This window comes from Malurus melanocephalus, unplaced genomic scaffold (genome assembly GCF_030028575.1).
Source record: "Malurus melanocephalus ecotype Western Australia unplaced genomic scaffold, MMel_1.1 scaffold_197, whole genome shotgun sequence".
Classification (NCBI taxonomy): domain Eukaryota; kingdom Metazoa; phylum Chordata; class Aves; order Passeriformes; family Maluridae; genus Malurus; species Malurus melanocephalus.
This window is the reverse complement of record NW_026623429.1, coordinates 778,758-797,962: the sequence shown is the minus strand read 5'-3', so window position 1 is coordinate 797,962 and position 19,205 is coordinate 778,758. Positions and strand designations below refer to the sequence as shown.

The following is a 19,205-nucleotide window of genomic DNA, read 5'->3' as shown; positions in this document are numbered from 1 at the left end:
GTGAACGTCCCCGTGTGGAAAGCAGGAAAACGGAATTCRTGCAAGCTAATGCATTGCTGTTACCTGGACAGTGATCAGTAGAGAGAAACTGAGTTTGTTCAATCTTATGTTCCTGTCTCCCACAATTTCTGAGCTGAGAGCCACAGAGGCCATACTTGCAGAAATAACAAAGTGATGGTGCAGTGAAWCAGGCCTGTCTTCTCACTCTGTCTGAACCCYGAATATTTATAAATAGTTTATTGTCCACCTGCTGTCAGTCTTCTCTGCCATGTGGTTGTAGGGTGTAGTGGTGGGACTCCTGAWACTGAGGCTAAACTGCTTCTGCCTGATCTCATGAGCAGCAATCAGCACCTTGCAAAAGAATGAACTGGGCTTGCTTTGCAGCAGTGGCTGCAAGACTTTTTAGGTGTTCTGTTTATTTTTTGACGTGTCACCCAATCTGCCTGCAGAACTTTTTGCAAACCTCCCTTTCCCTTAGGTGTTAAGGGTGCTAACGTTAACCCAGGTGCCTCTGTCAGCCTCAGTCTATTGCCCTGTCTCATGGCTGAGATAATGCTGTGGTTTGTCATGGAAGGAATTACCTTCTCTTGGTCCAGCACCAACTTTCTTTTCTGTTTGCCAGAGATCAAGGTCAGAAATTAAGGCAGCTCTTTCTGCTTCTGGGTGTGCAGGGATGTAAATCCATCCTGTTCGCACTGCCGTCATTACATGTCAGTAGCATGGTTTTGGAGAATGACATGTGCTGCCTTCCAGGAAGAGGATGATGGGTTTTTTCATGTTGCTGTAAAATTGTGGCTGTGTTTATTTACAAAGGGTAGATTCTGTACAATGATTGGAGTACAGGCATAGAATATTGAAAAATTTTCGCGTCAGATCGCATGAAGTTTCAGTCTTAGATCTCTTGTCAGGCATTTTTGTAAGTAAAAACCTAACTGTGACAATTATGAAACTAATGCAACATTGACAAATTGCCCTTTGACTCTCTTTGGTGGTATTTGGTTGCAAGTTAAACTACTTGAAAGAAGTACTAAAGCAAAATACTACATTACTGGATGGTAAATAGAGCAGTGTTTAGTGATGTGTTTTTCTGCAGYAAAGACAAAAGTTTTTGATTATGTCTCTAAAAGGCTAGGGAGGAGTATGGTGTTAAACACTGAGCTTGTTTCGATTATAACTGGTTTGTTAGTGTAAGATTGAGTGGTTTTGGCACTTTGGTGGTATTCACACGTGTATCATAGAGCTGCTGTCAGATTTTCACTGACATAAACCCCTTGGAGTCTCCCCACTTGCGTGGCATTCCCCTTTCCTCCCTTGGCAAATTTCTGAGAAGACCCTTGGCAACTTCACAGACCTTTTGAAAATTAAGCCCACTCCCCTAAAAGGTGTTTGTTCCCCTGCAGCACTGGGCAGCGCMGGCTGCCAGCGTTGTGTGTGTGCTCTGTGCTCTCTGGGTGCATCACTGGTGCTGCTCACATCACCAGGCACACACTTCCTTCCTTCCACCCACTTCCCCCTCCTCTGCCGTGGTTTCACACCTCTGTTCCAAAGTTCACGTTGTCCTCTGTCTTTCTCTCCCTCCCCTCCCCCCCCCTACTTTCTTTTAACAGCAAGAAAGGATTTCGTACACACCTCCAGCGAGCCCGGTACCAAATTACAACTCGTCACCACTACATGTCCCAGTGCCTCAAGCCATCAGGATGGAGGAGGACACCATCAGACTGCCAGCACACCTCCGTGAGTGTCAGCACGGGGCTGCTCAAATTCTTGCAGGGGTGGGGGTGAGGAGTTATTTCTGGTTTTACGGAAGAGAGCAGGGAAATCCCTGGTTTTGTACTTTTTTTTTTAATAAGCTCTAAGTTGGTTTGGTTTTCCTAGCTATTGTTTAATAACTCTTAAATACAGTATGCTGAATCTCTCCCTCCCATCCCTGCACCCCTTGTCAAGCATTTGGCCTTTTTCTCATGACAGCACAAATATGGAAGGTTTATTTGGACGKGAAGTGCTGTGTTTCCTTCCACTTTATTGGAATTGCTCAGTTACGTGCTGCRACACAAGGTCAGAGTTTCAGCAGCTGTGGAATGCGTTTGTGGCTACATTTCAGGTTCTGAGAGGTCTCAAACACTTGTGGTGCCCAGGTTCTCTAGTGTAGAGCATGAATGCTGCCAGAAGCAGTGRGAAAGGAGCAGGAATGAGCTTAGCTGAGTGCAAAAGGATGCTGCAAAGGAGGAAGRACATAACTGACATTGGAACAAATATTGGAGCTGGGGGCAAGGGGAGAGCCAGGTACTTCCTTGTTGGTTTAATTAGTGTTTGACAAATAGGAAAGGCCAAGGACTGTTGGCCAGTGAGAGGTGGATTAGGTAGGATGGGAAAAAGAAGAGTGGAATTTTCCTTTTTGGAGGGTAAGCAGTTCTGGTGGAAATAAAGMTGTTTTAAGTAAACTTCTCTCAGGTGTTACATTCTTGGGGTGCTTGAGCAACAACAAGCAAGAGGACCAGGAGCAAACAAAACCTGCTACCCTCCCATCAGCCAGCCAGCATGCTGGATAGAGTAGAATTTCTAAGGTTTCTTCTCAGTGAAGACTTTTTTCACAATATTTTTAGGTGTGGTCCAACCTTTCACCTTGACTTTTGTTTTGGTTTTTCTGTGCTTTTGGTTGACACATTTTTAAACATGCAATGCTTCTTTCCCCTTAGTATTTCCACACCAGTCTGACTTGTTGCAATGTAAAAGCACTGATGATTAATCATGAAATATCTGTGAAAAAGCCTTCCATAAAGTTAGTGTCTGAGGTCATAAACAACATGGAGCACATTTACACAGCCTTACTAATTGTAGTCAATGACATTGGAGTATTTTGTAGCTCAGTATGCAGTCAATATTAATATGAAACACTTGTCAACCAACAGACCCAAACACCGTTAAAACCTCTGTTTTTAAAGTTCAGAGATTCATAGCTAGGCCAGRAGCAGCCACTCTGAATTCCTAAAAKGACCTCTGGTATAACTTTTGTTACAGAACTTCATGCAGTAGCTGCTGTGTTTAGGTCCAGTAACTGAGCTATAGCACGTGCAGGAAGATTTCTGCTCTTCCTGTAAAAGACTTAAGTGATGARGAGGATATAAAGGTCTCTAGATGTTCTTTTAATGCTTAATTATCTCCTTATTTGCCTTTTTTTTAAGTGCCCTATTTATAGTTTGAATTAGTCAAGCTTCAGTTTCCAACTATTAGATCTCATTATCGCCTTTCCTGCTAAATATTGTCGAAAGACTCCTCCTGATATAGGTGCTTTTAGATAGTCACTTCTTAACCTTTTCTTGGCTAAACTGGATAGGAAGAGAGGTTCTTGAGGCTGTCAGTCTTCCTGTTAAGCTTTCAGATTTCAAATTCTGTTTRTATCACCTCTGTGAACTGTTTCCCACTTCAGACATCCTTAAAGTGAGGACAACAGAAGAAGATTGAAGATGATGTTCCAGGAGTAGTCTTGCTAATAACACGTATAGAAATAACTCAGCACCTTTTGGATTTCGTGTCATGAGGCTTTAAGAGGTATTAATACAAGGTTTTTCAGTTCCTGCATGGGCTCCTCTCATTTATTTTTTGTTTGTTTGTTTATTTTTAGAGAKGTGTCTGAGGTGCAGCTTTGATCTTGAATCCAAACTGCCTCAGAAGGCAGGCAGAGTAGCTAATTTCTAGTTCAGGCTGTGGTACTGTGTGTGGAGGCTGGGTTTAGATCTGCAGAGTCCGAGGATTTTCCAGGTCTGCAATTTTGTTTGGTTCCATCTCTGCTGTTGTTTTTGTTGATTAGGTGGAGCATAACAAATTCTTTCAGCCCTCACTCATTCCAGTGCAGCAGGGAGATGTGGTGAATTCCCCCACTCGCACACAGAGCCGAGAGGTTTTCAGGCCTCCGCTCCTTCTTGTTTCCATTCTGATGGGGTTCACCAAAATCAAGGCAGGGTTCAGTCCAACCCACACATCTTCATGTACCTGTGCTGTAGGTGCAGCTTTGGCCCAAAGAAAGACAAATGTTTCACATGAAACATGAAGAGCACTCTCTGGATTCCAGCATTTTTATGCTTTCTGATAAAAATTTCACTGTTTCTGATGTTCCAAAGCACTCTGAGAGTACCAACAGCAGTAGTATCAGGCAAGAAGTAGAGCAATTTCCTTTGGTGTAATAAATCATTTTTCACTGTTTGATGAGCAAATGGGCCTCAGGTAGGCTGAGCTGATTTTATCCAGAGACTGGAAAAAGGAGAAGTGCAAAGTTTGGAAGGGTGGAGTGCAGATCCCTCTTTGCTACAAGCTTTCTTCTCTTTGGTCACCACAGCTGCAATGATACAGACAGATACCTTTTTCTGGGGGTGATGTGAAAGCACTTTTCCCTTTCTCACACAGCCTTTTATATTTCAAGTAGCTGCTTTCTCCCCAGCAGCCCATAGTATAGAAATGCAGTGTAATGAGTCTTAACTTCAAACCTCTGGGATAGTAAGAATCACTTTTTGGATAAAACATACCTTTCTCTGGTGCTGCACTTCTTTTTAAGGGACTTTTGACCCATAGTTTTAAACATACTTGTTAGCCTAACATCCACTAGGAGCAGACTATTGGGGCCATTGTCAGGAACATGCCAGCAGGGAGCTGGGGAATACACTTTTCTACATTTTAAGTGTGTAGTCAGAAAACAGTTGCTCTTTGTCCCTGGTGTGTCTGTCGTGGTAGCTCTGCAGCAAAAATGATCTCCACTGGACTGCACTAATGTCAGATACAAGGAGTGTTTGAAAAATTGACATTTTTTACTGAGGATTGAAGAGGAGCAAATTCAGCTTGCACACCAGGTTCTGTCCTTGGTGCCTTCTGGGACCTTGGACACCTTGTTTTAGTTCTTCCACTGTAAAATGAATAAAAACCCATGACTGCAAAGACTCTTAAATGTTTTGAAAAGTAATAGAGAAACTGCCCAGTTATTGTGATAATGAATAATGCAGAGATAGATGGAAATCCTCTGAAACTATTTGCATACCCCTTATCTCTGCGGAAATACTCCATTTTGACACAMAGAGAAAGTTAGTGGGGTTTTTTTGGTGGGGTCTGTATGTTTTTTTATTTCATTTTTATTAAAACCTAGCTCTGTCTCATTAGGTGAAATGTCATTAACTATTTATTTTATGCTGTGGGCCAATACCTTGTAGTAAAAAATTCTCTATTCAGGATACTGGCTAGAGGATACAGCATTTAAGAGATAGACATGAGAACCCTTCCCTTGGTCTATTAATGTGCTCTGAATTAGAGAGGAAATAGTTTTTTCATTTTTTTGTAATAAACTATATGAAAATTAGGTGGTTTGCCTGCTATAACAGCCACTGTAAATATGTGCTAAAGGCTTCATGGTTTTCTTTTCAACRTAAAACTTCTTCAACAAGAGACAGAAGAAATCTCAGTGCTGAGAAAGGACTTGCTCTGATCATGTGCAAGATTATTCGTCCTTGCACACTTACATTGATTTGTACAGTTTGATTTTTATCTCYATTTGTACAGTTTGATTTTTATCTCCAAAGGGCATCTTCTCTTGAGGACATGTGTTTGTTTGTTTAGGGAGAGGGATCTCATGGGCAAAGATTTTGGAGTTTTTTATTGATCCAAACATGAAAAYGAGTTCATTTGTACCTCTGAACTAATTACTCTTTTCTCTTAATGTTGGCATCCTTCATGTGTCTGCAGCCCACTGTCATAGTAAAACACACTGCACATACTTTTCTGTGCACACAAAGCAATTCTTCTTGGCAACAACTAATTTTTCTTGCTGTTGCCTTTTTTTGCTGAACTCCCAGCAGTCTGCACTGATGTTCTGAGTGATAATGACACTCTCAAGATGTCACAGTACATGCATCACCTCATAGGGGAGAACTTTTACTTTGGGACTGTGGTGTTGTCTTAACTCCTCACTTTTGTGGGATTGTGATGATAGGGGAAGCTAAAGACCTGTTTGTAAAATCGTTAGAGTGCTTTTTGTTTCCAATGTAAACTTGGGTTCTGGTCTTTGGTTTTCCAGTGTGTGTAAGTTCYAGGTCCCAGCAGATTTGGATAAATTTCACAGAATGCAGACCTGGTCACATACAGCTACTGAGATCACATTTTTTATTTCAATATCTCTGTTCTACTTCCCTCATTAAGGACAGAAAAGAAACTTGTTTAGTTTTCTGTAAAGATTATATTAAAGGCTTTAAGCTTTTCACGAGTGTTTCATAGGAGTCTTTCTGCATGGCTTTTTGTATTGTTTTTTGATACTCTGATTTGGTGGGAACAAGTCCAGTGGTTCTTTGTGACTTTAGCTGTACTACATACTGCTGTAAAGTTCTGTGTGAACACGAGTAGTAGGGTAGGACAGGTAGTTGGGGCAGTTTCTTTAAACTAAGGCATTTATTACACCTCAAGGCAGTTTGTTGCCAGTTTTCTTCTGATCATGCATTGTTGCTTATATGTATCATTTGGGTTTTAAGGGCACTAGTTTTCTTTTTTTTTCTTATTAAAGGAATGCAGGAAACAATTAAGAAAAGGAGGAGGAAACAACAACACTCTCAGGATTGCCAAGGATTCATTTTTTTTCTGTAGAGTGTCTATTAATTATGCTACTCCTTTTATTAATCCTTTGGCACCTGTTAATTATTCTACAATTTTGGCTAGCAGCTGGAAAGCCACTTTGAAGCATTAAGCATATTGTTGTTTAGTTACTAGAATATTCAATGCACTGAACTGRAAGTATGTAGTGAGATGGGAAAAAAAGCCCTTTACCCTAAGCCACATTTAGAGCAGCAAGCAATAAAAATATTTGCTTTGGAAGGATCTGTGTGGAACAAAACTGACTGACGCACATACAGGGAAAATAAAATAAAAGCTTCATATAACAAAGGGACTGGGAGAGGTGGCCAGAATGTCAAATTAGTGGCTGAAGCGATTCCTGGTCCTGCTGAAATGAGTGGTTAAATTCCCACTGATTTTCRTGGGACCTGGACTGGCCTCTCTCTCAAATGATTGGCTTCTCCTAGACCCSTCTTTGCTCTTCTCTGCCATTATGAACGCTTAAGCCTCATTCTTCCCTCTTACTGTCCTACTGTCCTTGCCTTTTCTCCTCATCTGCTTTTCATGTTACGTGTAACCAACACCAACCCACTACAAAAGACGGAAAATCCAGCCTGGCAGTGGCACTGCTTGCTAACACCTCACTGCAGTATTTAATCTTGGTGTTGMATCTTTGTCTCCTACCATGGGCTGCTGTGGCACACTTTGACTATGAGCTCAGCAGTGAGGGTCCATCCAGCAGTGCCTCCTGGTCCTTGAGTTCGTAACTGTGAATAATCTACTGACAGGCTGCTGGGGTGGGGAAATCCCAGCCAGCCACTGCTTTGGTTAACCCCAGTGAGCACTGCTTTGGTAACCCCAGTGAGGCTCCCTCAGGACTGAGCTKTGCCCAGTTGTTGGGCACACAGGATGCAGATGGTCACTGGGGAGGCACTGGTCACACCTAACCTAAGATGAGCTGTTCCACAGGCACCTCAGCTGCTCCAGCCTGCATCCCAGGGGGTTCTTACAGCGGGTCTCAGGCCAGCCTCAAGGAGATTATCCAAACAGGGAACTCAGGTGGGTGGGAAGCCCAGTTTGAGTCACTCTTGTGCCATGGCTGGGCACAGTATAGATGGTGCTATTTTATGTGGACTGGTTTCGTGAATGGAACCCCATTACTGATTCAGCTGGGAAAACTGTGGCCTTTGGATCATGAAGATCCTGCACGGTCTTTTGTTCATCACCTGTAGGAAACTAACCCCTTGTCACTGGGTTTGCACTGGAGGGGCACAGGGCCACTTCAGTTGTCACTTTTGTAAAAACCTGGTGAGTTGAACCCTAAAATCAGTTAACTCCTTTTTGCTGCCAGGTGGCTATGGCAGAAGCATCCAGGTTAGGCATGAGAAACCTTGCAAAGGAACTCACTTGCTGTGAGCTGGTTTCTGCTTCTTGAGAGACTATTTTAGAGTCAAGTGGCTTTTATTTTTCCCAGTGTGCCTGGTTGTTGCYCAGAGTTAACAGCAGTTTCCTGCACTGGCAGTTCCCAGTGGAAGYGTGGGGAGGGATAAGATCCTTCCTGGCTCAGTGGAACTTGCAAAGCAGTCCTGACGTGGAGGTCAAGAGAGCTGTGCTTCAGGAGCCAGAGGGTGCCAGTGGGGGAGTCCCAGTGGTGCTGAGCCAGTCTTTCACCCTCCTGGAAACTTCACTGCAGGATTTTAAATCTCCAAAACACACACTCACCTCTTCTCAGAGGGGAAAGGAAGCCATGTTGCTTTAATATGGAATTCAAGCTTGATCCCTTGTGGAATTCCCCTGCAAAGTGTMGAGAGGAATAAGAAGCAAAAGCAGCAGGACATTTATGGTATTGCTGGGTTTGAAGCATTTTTAGCTTTGTCTTAAAGGGATGCTGTCAAAATCAGTGAACCTAAAATTAGCTTGCTTTTCTCTTTCCATCCCCAGTGTCTGTTTAAATTTTCATTTGTATTTTGTTATAAATGCTTCCATGCTCCTTTTTAAAATTATTTCTTGTAAGAAATAAAATGAATGCAAAGAATGCAGCATTCATAAACAGCMGTACAACTAAAGAAAACACAGAAGAGAAAGTGCATGCAAGCCATGACTAACAGCTCCACAATAAGAAACCATTGTGTGGTGAGAGCCTTGCAACCAAACACAAGTGTGGTAAAAACCCTGCAGAAACAACAGAGATCTTTTAACTTTTCCAGTCTCTGGAAGAGAACAACTCTGTCCAGCACTGGGAGGGGCATGTAGTGTCTGAGGAGAAACCTTCTGTAGCCACGAGGTCCCGGGAATTAATGTGGCAGTTCATGTGTATGCACACACATGTGTGCATACAAAACAATTATTTGATGCTCTTTATGAGAAGCTGGATTTCCTTCTGCAGTACTTTTATRTCTTCTCTCTCCAGTGCTGGCACTCCTTCTGGTGCTTAACAAACACAGCCTGGTAAAATATCCATTAAATGGGGTTTTATGCCATTTTTAGAACTCCCCACTTTACTGCTGGAGCAGAAGGATTAAATGATTTGTGAGTTTGTTGAAGACATTTTTGGTAAAATGATTCCATCCAGATTTGGAGGCCCACTCCAGTACCTCGGCCAAGAGCCTCTTTCCAGTATCATTCTCCAGAGGTTCTTGGGACGGTGTAGCATTTATGCATCAGGCATTCCAGCCTTGTGGAATGCTTGTGCACTGTCTTTTATGGGATGAATATATTTGAATGTGCTCCCTTCTCATGTAAAATGTTTTGTGCAGGACTAGCATGGTGCTGTTAATGTAGAAGCGATCCTTGTTCAAGAAGTTACGAGTTAGTTATATATTTAATAGGCATGTGGTGGGTGATGTTGTGAGTTAATAAACAATCACCACTGATGGGCTTTTGAGAGTCAAAGCATTAGGAAACTTGCTTAACTCCAGATCTTTCCCTATGAGTTTTTATGCATAGAAGTCATACCCCWGGAATAGCCTGAAGCATCCTGCTTTATTTACTCCATCTGCCTGTCTGGTTTTGATCTCCTTGTGCTTTTGTATCCCACTGAAAAATAAGTGCCTGCCCTGCACTGGCAACATGGTCAGGTAGCTCTGGGGCAATTACACAGAACAGAAAATGAAAATGTTCAATTACACCATGAGAAGTAAAAACGAAATTAATGTCTCCAGTGATTAGCCAACATTGTTCTACCTTAGCGTCCACATGCACAGAATGGGGTGTCAGTGGAGAGGAAGGATAAAGGACTTGTGGCAAAATTCTCCTTTCTGGGGATCATTTTGGAGACAGTGGAAGATTTTTCTTAAGAGTTTACTGAGGGCACCCTTGTAGCTGGAGATTCACCCTGCAAGTCCGGAGCTGCTTGTAGCACTGATCCTATGGCTGCAGGAACCTGGAGCTCTCCTGCAGGAAAGGATTGCTGTACCCGTGTCCTGCATGGCCCCTCCCTGCCCAGGAGGGTGTGGCACCCCTGTAAGGGATTTTTCCATCTCCTCTCTAAGGAAGAGTGGTAGTTTCACTGGCTTTTGGACTGTGCAGCACTCCTCCCCTGGGGCTGGTGGGGGAACATGTAAAATTCAGTGGGGAGGGTCTGGGAGCTGTAGAAACACACTTATTTCAGAGGTAGATTCTGAAACGCTGGTAATGAATTTGCACTATCCCAGCATCCCGGTAAAAAGGGTTACTTTCATAKTAATCTGTTCTCAGCATTTTTCCTCTTTAAGTTCTCTAGGAGCATTTTCCRTTTAATGTTTCCCTCAGGTGTCTTAAAGCTTCTTGTTTGCAGAACAAACATCCCAAAGGGATTGTGAGCTGGTCAGAGCACTGACATTTTATTTTAAACCCACCAGCAGCAAAAAAACCACAGAATATTTTTGAAGGGAAATTTCCTTTTTGGGTTTTTGTATCCCTGAAAGAATTTCCGATGCAGGCAGATAGTAATTCCCAGCTACATACTTCCTGATAAGGAAACAGTCCAATAAATGCAGCTATAAATAGCTACCTTTTTATTTTTWAAAAATGTGGGGAGATCTATTTAGCTTTTCTTTCAAACTGCTGAAAGAAAGGGACAGTCTAGGATAAAAGTCTTAGGTTTGGCACCCATTTGGCTTCCCAAATAAGTTTTTTGTCTGCATTTATACATTTAATTTYGTAAAGTTTAGATGTCTGCTTATTTCTGCTCATCTTTCTCACAACACTGTAAGAGAAAAAACCCCACCTTTTTATATGGTAAACAGAAATTGCATTTTGCCTCCCTCATGAAGGGAAAGTATTACCTGYTTTATGCAGAGTTCTTAATGCTTTTGATTTGTGTCTGTATTTCAGTGCTCCTCTGTATATAGTTTGTTAAGGTGCTTTGTCATCTTAAAATAAGTAGCRTGATCTTCAGCTGCATTTTTTTCACATTTGCTGTGGATGTGTTATAGCAAATGCATGGTTAGACATGAATTCCTTTTTTTTCTAGAAGTAACTTGCTGAGACAATTCTCTGCAGTTTATAAATCTGAATTTTCTGCGTTATCTTCCCCCTTTTTACAGTTCTGTTTCATGTATTTTTAATTTCATGCCTTTCACTTTGGACTCTTGCTAAAATTTTCCCTTGCCAGCCCTGCTTTTCTTTATTCTTTAAAAAGTGAACACCAAACGGTGTTTGAAGGTACACGGTACCTTCAAAGAAACAAATAATTGTTTAYCCCCACAAAAATGTATAGAGATGAATAAATTCGGTGCAAGAACAAACACAAAAACGCCTTTGCAGGTTAGATTTCAAGCTAGCTGTAGCAGCCATTCAGATTACAGCTGAAAATACACACGTGTCCACTGCCTTGATAGTTTTATCTAAAACTGTAGATAAAAGTGTCTGTAGTTTTATAGGATGAGAGCTTTGTAARTGATCTGGAGCAGCACTCAGACCTTGGTTAGCCCCGCTTTGTGCGCTGCAGCCGGGCAGGGTTGGTGCAGGCCGGCGTGCCCTGCATGGCTGTGATGGGTGCGGGTCTGCAGCACAATCCTGGGGCACAGCTGGGACTGGCATCTTCCCAGGGGATGCTGCCGGCTGCCTCATGCTCTTTGCCCGCTCGTTCCTGTCCTGAGCGCTCCCTGGCGTGGCCGGGGGTTTTTTGTTTCACGTTTTTGTGTGAGGTGGCCGCGCTGAACCGTGGCCAAAGCCCCTGGAAGGCGACGGTGCCACTTCCTCAGGGCCGGCAGCCAGCAGCGAGCTGGGGCCCAGCGCAGCGGAGAGGAGGTGCGATAATCCCCTTTTCCCCCTCCCCCTTTCTCCTCGCAGCGATTTCACGGGATCTTGTGACTTGTGGCCAAATCGTGCCCGTGAGGGCACTCGGCTGCCCTGGGCCTGTGCCCTCAGGCGCTGGCGGCTGGCGCGGGGCCGAGCGGATTGCGGCTGGTGGCGGCTCCCTCCGTGCCCCTCCGGCTCCGCGTTTGCTGCCATGGCCGGCACGGCTGGGCACGGACCCCTCACAGCCCCCGAGCCCCTCACAGCGCCTAAACCCCTCACAGCCCCCTCCCCCCTCACAGCGCTGGCCGGCACGGCTGGCCCCGAACCCCTCACAGCCCCCGAACCCCTCACAGCCCCCGAACCCCTCACAGCCCCCGAGCCCCTCACAGCCCCCGAGCCCATGGCTCCACACAGCTCTCCTTCAGGGACAGCCGCAGGGCTTTTACTCCCGTCCTCGGTGCTCCTCTCTATCTGCGTGTGCAGGTCTCGCCACACCTCCTCAACAGGCCCGTGGAACATACACAATTAATACGGTATTAATTAATTATGGGGAGAGCTAGCTGCTGGCACAAGAACCAAGGCTTGCAGCTTATAAAGTGAATCCTTTGATGCTGAGCTTTAAAGAACATTTCCATCAACTCAAGCCAGCAGAGAGATTCTGTGATATTTATRCCCTCCCTCCGTACTGACACCGGAGCATGGGGTTCGGCCACCCTGGGCACCAACAACCAAAGCAGTGCTGGTGGTAAATGAGAAAGGTTCAGAAAGCATTACCAGGGCTTGACCCTCACGAGTAAAATTGCACAAGTCCTGGGTGAAAACGTTGGGGCTAAGCCAGATGTGGTTTTGAGCCAGCTCAATAGGTACAAAAACTGACCTTGTGGACCCRCTGCAATGAACAGGAGTTCCTCACTGTCTCCAGCAACTCCCACCGTTTTATTCAGAATGTGTGTTTGTGTGAGGAAATTCGTAGGTTTGTGCTGTGCCTCTACTTACTTGGCCAATGTTTGGGGGAAGAGAGATGAAAGAATGACTGTGCCTGTTTGTTTTATGCAATACTGAGAATTTCTCCCTCTCTACTTCCTCCTTCTCGTTAGTGCAGAAGGAAGTAGCCCTGGTCCCTGCTGGCCCGCAAACCAGTTACTCATTTCAGTTCTGCCGCTTGAGTGGGTCCTTGTGTATTTCCTAGTGGGGGAAATCTCCCTTTATGTGCATAAGTTCCTCCTTCCTAGTCTCTCTTTTGTTCTGATTTCTTCTAAGCAATCTGTCTCCTTCAATTTTTAACTTCTTTACTGGCTTTCGCTTCCTCTCCATGATTCAGTGAAGGCATTTTGTCAGAAAAACCCTCCGTACACAAATACTTCTTTGTTCCTTTTTTTTGTTGTTGTTTTTTTTCTGTGTTGTACTTCTTTGTATCTTGCTTCCCTGGAAACTTCCTTAGTAGTCTTACTACCTCTGGGCTTTTAGCTTCATTACTCTGGGTAGTCATTACTGTGTTGCCGGGTATGTAATTGTTCGAGGCACCTTGATCTTTTTATTAGAGGTTTGTTTTTTTTTACTGCTCTTTAAATACTAATAGGCAGTGGTGACAAATATCGTTATTAAATTACACAGGGCTTGTCTCATACAGCTCGCTTGGTGGTTTTTCGCGTGTTGAAAGTGAGTGTGACCAACTCACAGGAGTCATTCTCTACTTCCACTTTGTGTTCTCAGGGATGCAGTGCATGGTTGGAGTAGTGGTGAACGGGGCACGGGCAGTGGAAGGCTTAGTGTGGGATTTGAAGCCTTGGAGCTCAGTAAAATAGAAAAAAGGATAGTGCTTAATGTGTGTAAGAGCTGGAGCATTTCTAGATCTCAGATTTTTCYACCCCCTCTCAGTTTTAAAATCATGCAGAAGGAAAAACAAGCAGAGGAACCGGGAGTGACAGCAGAGGTGACAGTGGTAGTGAKCTGAGCTGTGTTTGTGATGGGCAGACCTGAGGCAGCTGCACTCTTAAAGGAGTCACTCTTTGCTGCTGGCCTCCTGCCACGCCATTATCAGCATGTGCAATAGCAATGGCTGAATATCAGAAAGTTTGGTGCTGATTCAGTGCAACAGAACACCCAGAAGTAAATCCAGATGTCTTTTAAATTGGTTGGATCTGTAGGGTTATGGCGAGTTCTCCATAATTACGATTTTCTTGTGAGAGTTCTGGGAGAATTGAGCTGGTCCAGAGTAACCCTGAGAGCACGGCTTCTCACGCACAGACTTTCTGGTGCTCCATCATTTGCAGRGAGAACACTGTGCACAAAAACTCCACTGGAACTCAGACAAGAACTCACAATCAAAATTTATTTTAAAGCCGAGAAGTTTTGATTTTTTTTTTTTAATCTGATTCGTGTTTCTCCGTGTGCATGTACATATTTAGATCCTGTGGAGAAGAGTCTTGCTCCAGTACTTAGGTTTCATGCAGRGAGGCTGTAACTTTTCCTTTTTCTTTTGAAGCTAATTAGCACTTAGAATGTGTTACAATCATTTCTTTTAGGCAAAGTTGTAAAATTACTGCCTATTATGAAACAAAAAATGGGTGCAGAAGATGATGGACGGTGCCTGTTGTGTCACAGGAGCTGCTAAGCAGGCTCAGAAGTGCTGTCCTCCCCACATCTGCACCAACAAGCACACTCAAGAGGGTGAGCTTGTGTTTGAGTCTTGAGGCTCAGGTTTGAACTGGTCTTTCAGCCTGTTTTCACTGGTTGAAGTGTACAGTGTCAGCAGTGCTGTGTATGTTTGAGATCTCTAAGTTGGCTTGAAGTTGCAGATGGGGCTCTATCAGCTGTTTTTAATGCTTTCTTACTGAGTGCAATCCATAAGCCACTTCCTGAAGAGTACTAATGTGAAGTCTAATCCACAAACAGTCTTGGCACCAGTTTGGAAGCTGAAATAATCAGAGTATTATAACCCATTGTGAATAAAGGTTAGCTCATATTGATAATTTTATCCTGAAATTRCTTGGACCCTCTGAAGCATTTTTGCTGTACAGTTTTATAAGTCATTATAACATCAACAATGTAAAGCCTGTAAAAATATCATTTGTGGTACAAAACATGTCTCTTGGCCAGCTGTAAATTAAACATATGCTTTAAATAATTTGAGCATTGGGACAGTTGCACGTCAATAGATCCTGACAATTGGAAGAGCAGGGACATTTCTGTATGAATAAAAGAGCCAGCATGATATTTCAACTTGAAGATGGTCACCTACTAAATGAACTGCTCCTATTGTCATTCAGAATTGGGATGAAGGTAAATTATTCTTATTTTAATAATTTTCTCGTTTTTTCCTGAGAGATAGCAACTCATTCATATGGGACCACAGTACAAGGAAATCTCATTCAGAGGGATGTTGTGGTTATTCAGCAGAAAACAATTATTGATGTGAGTAGCTCATGACTTTTTCCTGTGGTTTTGCAGTAAGACCTGAGAATGTCCCTTGATTGTAAACTTAAGCAAAGATATTTGTCAAAAATCAGTCACCAGACGCAAATTTTTGTAGCAACTGTGCATAGATTTCACAGTTTTRCATCCAAAATCGTTAGGAAATTGAAGTTCTGACACAGGCTTGTTAAAGCTCATGAATTCCTAGGGAGATGTGTTAATGCCTTTTATTTGTTCAAACTCTGTCCCACTCAGGGTTTGGTGATCTCATCCATGTGTTCATTTTTAGCGTGCTAGTTAGAACCTAATTACAACAGACTACTTCCCCAGTCCTCCCATTCCTAGGAAACTAGAGGGGGAAATARGGCCCTGCAGTTTGAGGAAAAGGTGGTTTTGTGACTGGATAGGTTGGCAGGGAGAAAGTTACGATGTGGCTATGAAATCATACTTGGTATGGAGAAGGTGACCAGGAAATGATTATTCACAGTTCCTTAGAGGACAGCGAATCCAGAGATCCAAGATAAATCATTGGGCAACATCTAAAAGAAACAAGAACGAGGATGTGTCATTGCAGGAAGATGTTTGCAGGGTGAATGGATGTGTAAAAGAAACCAGATAAACCTGTGGAGAGAGGGATAGGCCGTGTGGTCAGTATGGAAACAGTGGCCTGAGTACAACCACAGCTCATGACGTCCTTAAACCACAGATTGCCAGAGGCTGAGATAAGTAATATATATTGTAGTGGAGATTGCTTCGTATTTCCTTATCCCTTAAACTTTTTGCTTATACTTCCACTGCTGTCGCTGTTTGGGTAGATGGGTTGGGTATCGTTTCTAGTATGGTAGTTTTTATATTTTTCCCCATGTCATAACTATCTCCAGTGATTTGACAGTAGTGTGGATGCCATCCAAGCAGATATATATTCAGTACGCATATGCTACGCCAGAGGGCTCTTTTAGGTGATAACTAACTCATCAGCTAGAGGCCACAGAAAAAAGTTAAGTGGGGGGATTTGCCTTTAAGCAATTTTGACAAAAGTCTCTTTACACAACAGCTGACTGGATCGCTGAATGTAATGCCAAGGGCAGCAAGAGAGGAAAAGAAAAAGTYATGTAAATTAGCTGGCGAGGGAACAGGGCAAAGCTATCTGGTAAGGGAGGGAATGGGAGAGAAGGGCAGGCAGCTGCCTCCTGCCTTCAGCTTTAGGGACCAGGTTTCCTCCCAAGTGCTTGAAAAACAAATTTTGAAGTTGAAACTGGGTAAAACATGGAGCCCCTCTCTCCATGGCATTTAAGCCTCCAGTGCATTGTAGTCATCCCCACATGCAATTTTGTTATCCGTAGCATTTGTTTCCCCCATACACTCTGAAAGGATTGCTTTCATTTTTCTGCTGTTGTTCAGTCCAAGATCCAGTTTGACCTGTGTCCCTTTTATGGCTCTGTCTCCCATCTTTTTAACGTGTAATACAAATTTCAGTTCTGCTTCCTCTCTGCCCCAAACAACAGTTTGGGTTTCTGGGTGTAGTCATTAAAAAAAGTTATTCAGTATTATCTGTGATTTGAAATGGTGAATTAAAAACTAACCTCAAGTCTGGTAGTGCTTCTGACCTGTATCCCCTTTCCTAAGGTGCTTCATAAAATACCAATTGTTGTTACTCACTCTGGTCTGGATGTTCTTGGCTCTCTCCCATTTAGTGATTCACAAGATGTCTGTGAGATTCATTTTGGTAAATGTGGTTCTCCCCCTTCCCGCTGTATATTCTCCCCTCCCTTGTCCTTTGTTTTTGAGTTTGTTAAATAAAGCCTGTGGTACGTGTAAGGGACAGAGTGCAGTCCCTGCTATGCCATCGGAAGAGATCTAAGATAGGCTGTAGAATTTTCCCCCCAATTTCCAAGCAGGAGATTAGAATCGCAAAGCTTTTCCACAGCTCCCCCTCCTCTTCCTCTGCTCTTYTGCAGCACTGTATGTCCTGTGCCTCTCTCAAGGTATTTTTTCCTCGTAAAAATCCAGTGCCTTGTGCCCTGTGAATGCTCCTGGCTGTCCCTGGGGAGAGGGGAGCTGGGTGCAAYAAGGGCAGAGCTGCAGATCCCAAAACCGGCTGCTGTAAGCAGGCAGGGCTGTTTGCAGGGCTCGCATGCCAGAGCCTCTTCAAACAGCTCTGCTCAAAGGCATGAGCTGGGCTCACTTCTGAGGGAAATTTCCTTTTTGGGGAAGTTGCTGCAAAGGAATTTCCTGTGTGGGCAGACAGAGCTTCCTGACTTGAAGGCTTCTTGGAAGGGAAACCGTTTCATAATGAAATGATAAATTAAAGACATACCAGCCCTGGTTCGCTTCAAAACAGCTATTGAGAGAGCTCAGGCGGTGCACCATTATACTCCTGCGCAGAATGAAAATAAATTGCATCCTGACAGGATTCTCCATAGTAGACCATATCCTTCCCCCCAGCCTTCCTCCCTGTAGGTYTCCCTTTCCTCCTCCTTTCCCCCTCCCCTGCTATTTGCTTTTCTGGCATCTGTCTTCTGCCGCCCCCTCTGACCCCCACGCAAAGGGGCRTGAGGTCAGGTTGTTTGCTAAATGTGCTCCTTCCTCCATGGAGCACTCAGCTCTGGTTTAAGCCCTGAGTCCCTGGGTGGAAGTCACAGAAATAGCACAGGGTTACCCTGCAGACTGGGTGCCATGGCTGCTGACATGGTTGTGGCAAGGGGAAATTCGGGATATCCTGGGAGTTTAAGTCAGTGCTTGTAAGGAATGTCTTGGTGCGGTTATGAAAATATCTGGGAGGAAGTGTTGCAGATAACWGTTTCCTGTTAAATAAGAGGAAAAAAAGGACCTTTGCTCCATCCCAGTTAAAGACACAATGGAGGGAGGGCATCGCCAGAGAGCTCAAGCTGTTTCCAATAGGCACACACCAGCTCACACCATTTCCATGCTCTGCCCCGTCACAATCTGTTGAAAAGGGAAGGTGGGTGCTGGTCGGTGTCTGTGCCCTAAGGGATGCCATAGCTGTGAGCTCAGCTAGGCTGGGTGAYGAGTTTTGATCAGGCTGCTGGGGTGGCCAAACACTTTGTACCTGCAGGTGGAGGGTATGATTTCAGATGGCACAGGGGTATGGGAGCAAACGAGTGAGAGTTTGGTGTTACCTGTCTTTGTCTCAATTATATTGTGTGTAAACTTGATGGGTGATTCTGCTCACAACACCTAGTTCCACGTGACACCCYGTTCCATCTGACATGCACTGATTCAAATGTGGCATCAGCATTTTGATTCCTGGCCTCCTCTTTGGCTGGCATTTAAAGCTGTTTGAATTCTTTGCAGGACTCCCCAGAACTGGTGTGCACTCTGTGCCTTGTTTCATCCCTCTCCATTGCTTAGGGAGTTTCTTTGGAGTTTTGAAACACTGAAATCGCTATCAGAGCGTGATTTTATTGTAAGTGCTGTAGTTTTGGGAGGGTTTTCTTAAAAATGCATATGATGGAGTTACATGACAGTGAAAGAATTTGAGGTTCTAGTTGTATTTTCTGAAGCAAGCTTTTKGCCTGTGTAAAGAAAAACTCGAAAAGGTGGTTCACAATTTCAGAAGTCACATACAGAGGACCCTGAAGCAGATAAACACTGGGCTGATAACTTTTATACTGTTACTGCCTCTTGGTAGCATTAAATACAGGACTAAAATCAACATTCTGCATACTATTTGCCTAAGTTTGCAAAGTGTGTGCCTCTTTTTGTCATTGCTAATCTCCACCTAAACAAATACATTATCTTTTCTGTATAAGAAGATAATAAAAGGAGCCTGCCTCCTTCTTMGGCCAGGGCGATGTGCACTTCCCTCTTTGCTTGACACAGCCTCAGCCAGGTGTGGGGTTTGTCATCCCACCTTTCCAAACCCTGAGCTCYTATCAGCTCATCTTTCTCCCACAGAACATGGGACTCATTTCTGTCACCTTTCAGCTTTGAGCAAAAACTACACAGAATTAGTCCTGATCAAC

The 19,205-nt window shown here is 43.8% G+C and overlaps 1 protein-coding gene across 1 annotated transcript in view; it reads left to right on the top strand.

The window, feature by feature from the left end:
* The window catches only part of ETV6 (ETS variant transcription factor 6), a 108,461-nt gene that overhangs the window by 25,197 nt on the left and 64,059 nt on the right, over nucleotides 1–19,205 (top strand). The window contains exon 2 of the mRNA XM_057373450.1: nucleotides 1,608–1,734. Coding sequence (XP_057229433.1) covers nucleotides 1,698–1,734 — 37 coding nt within the window. The 5' untranslated portion in view covers nucleotides 1,608–1,697. The remainder of the gene's footprint in view (nucleotides 1–1,607; nucleotides 1,735–19,205) is intronic.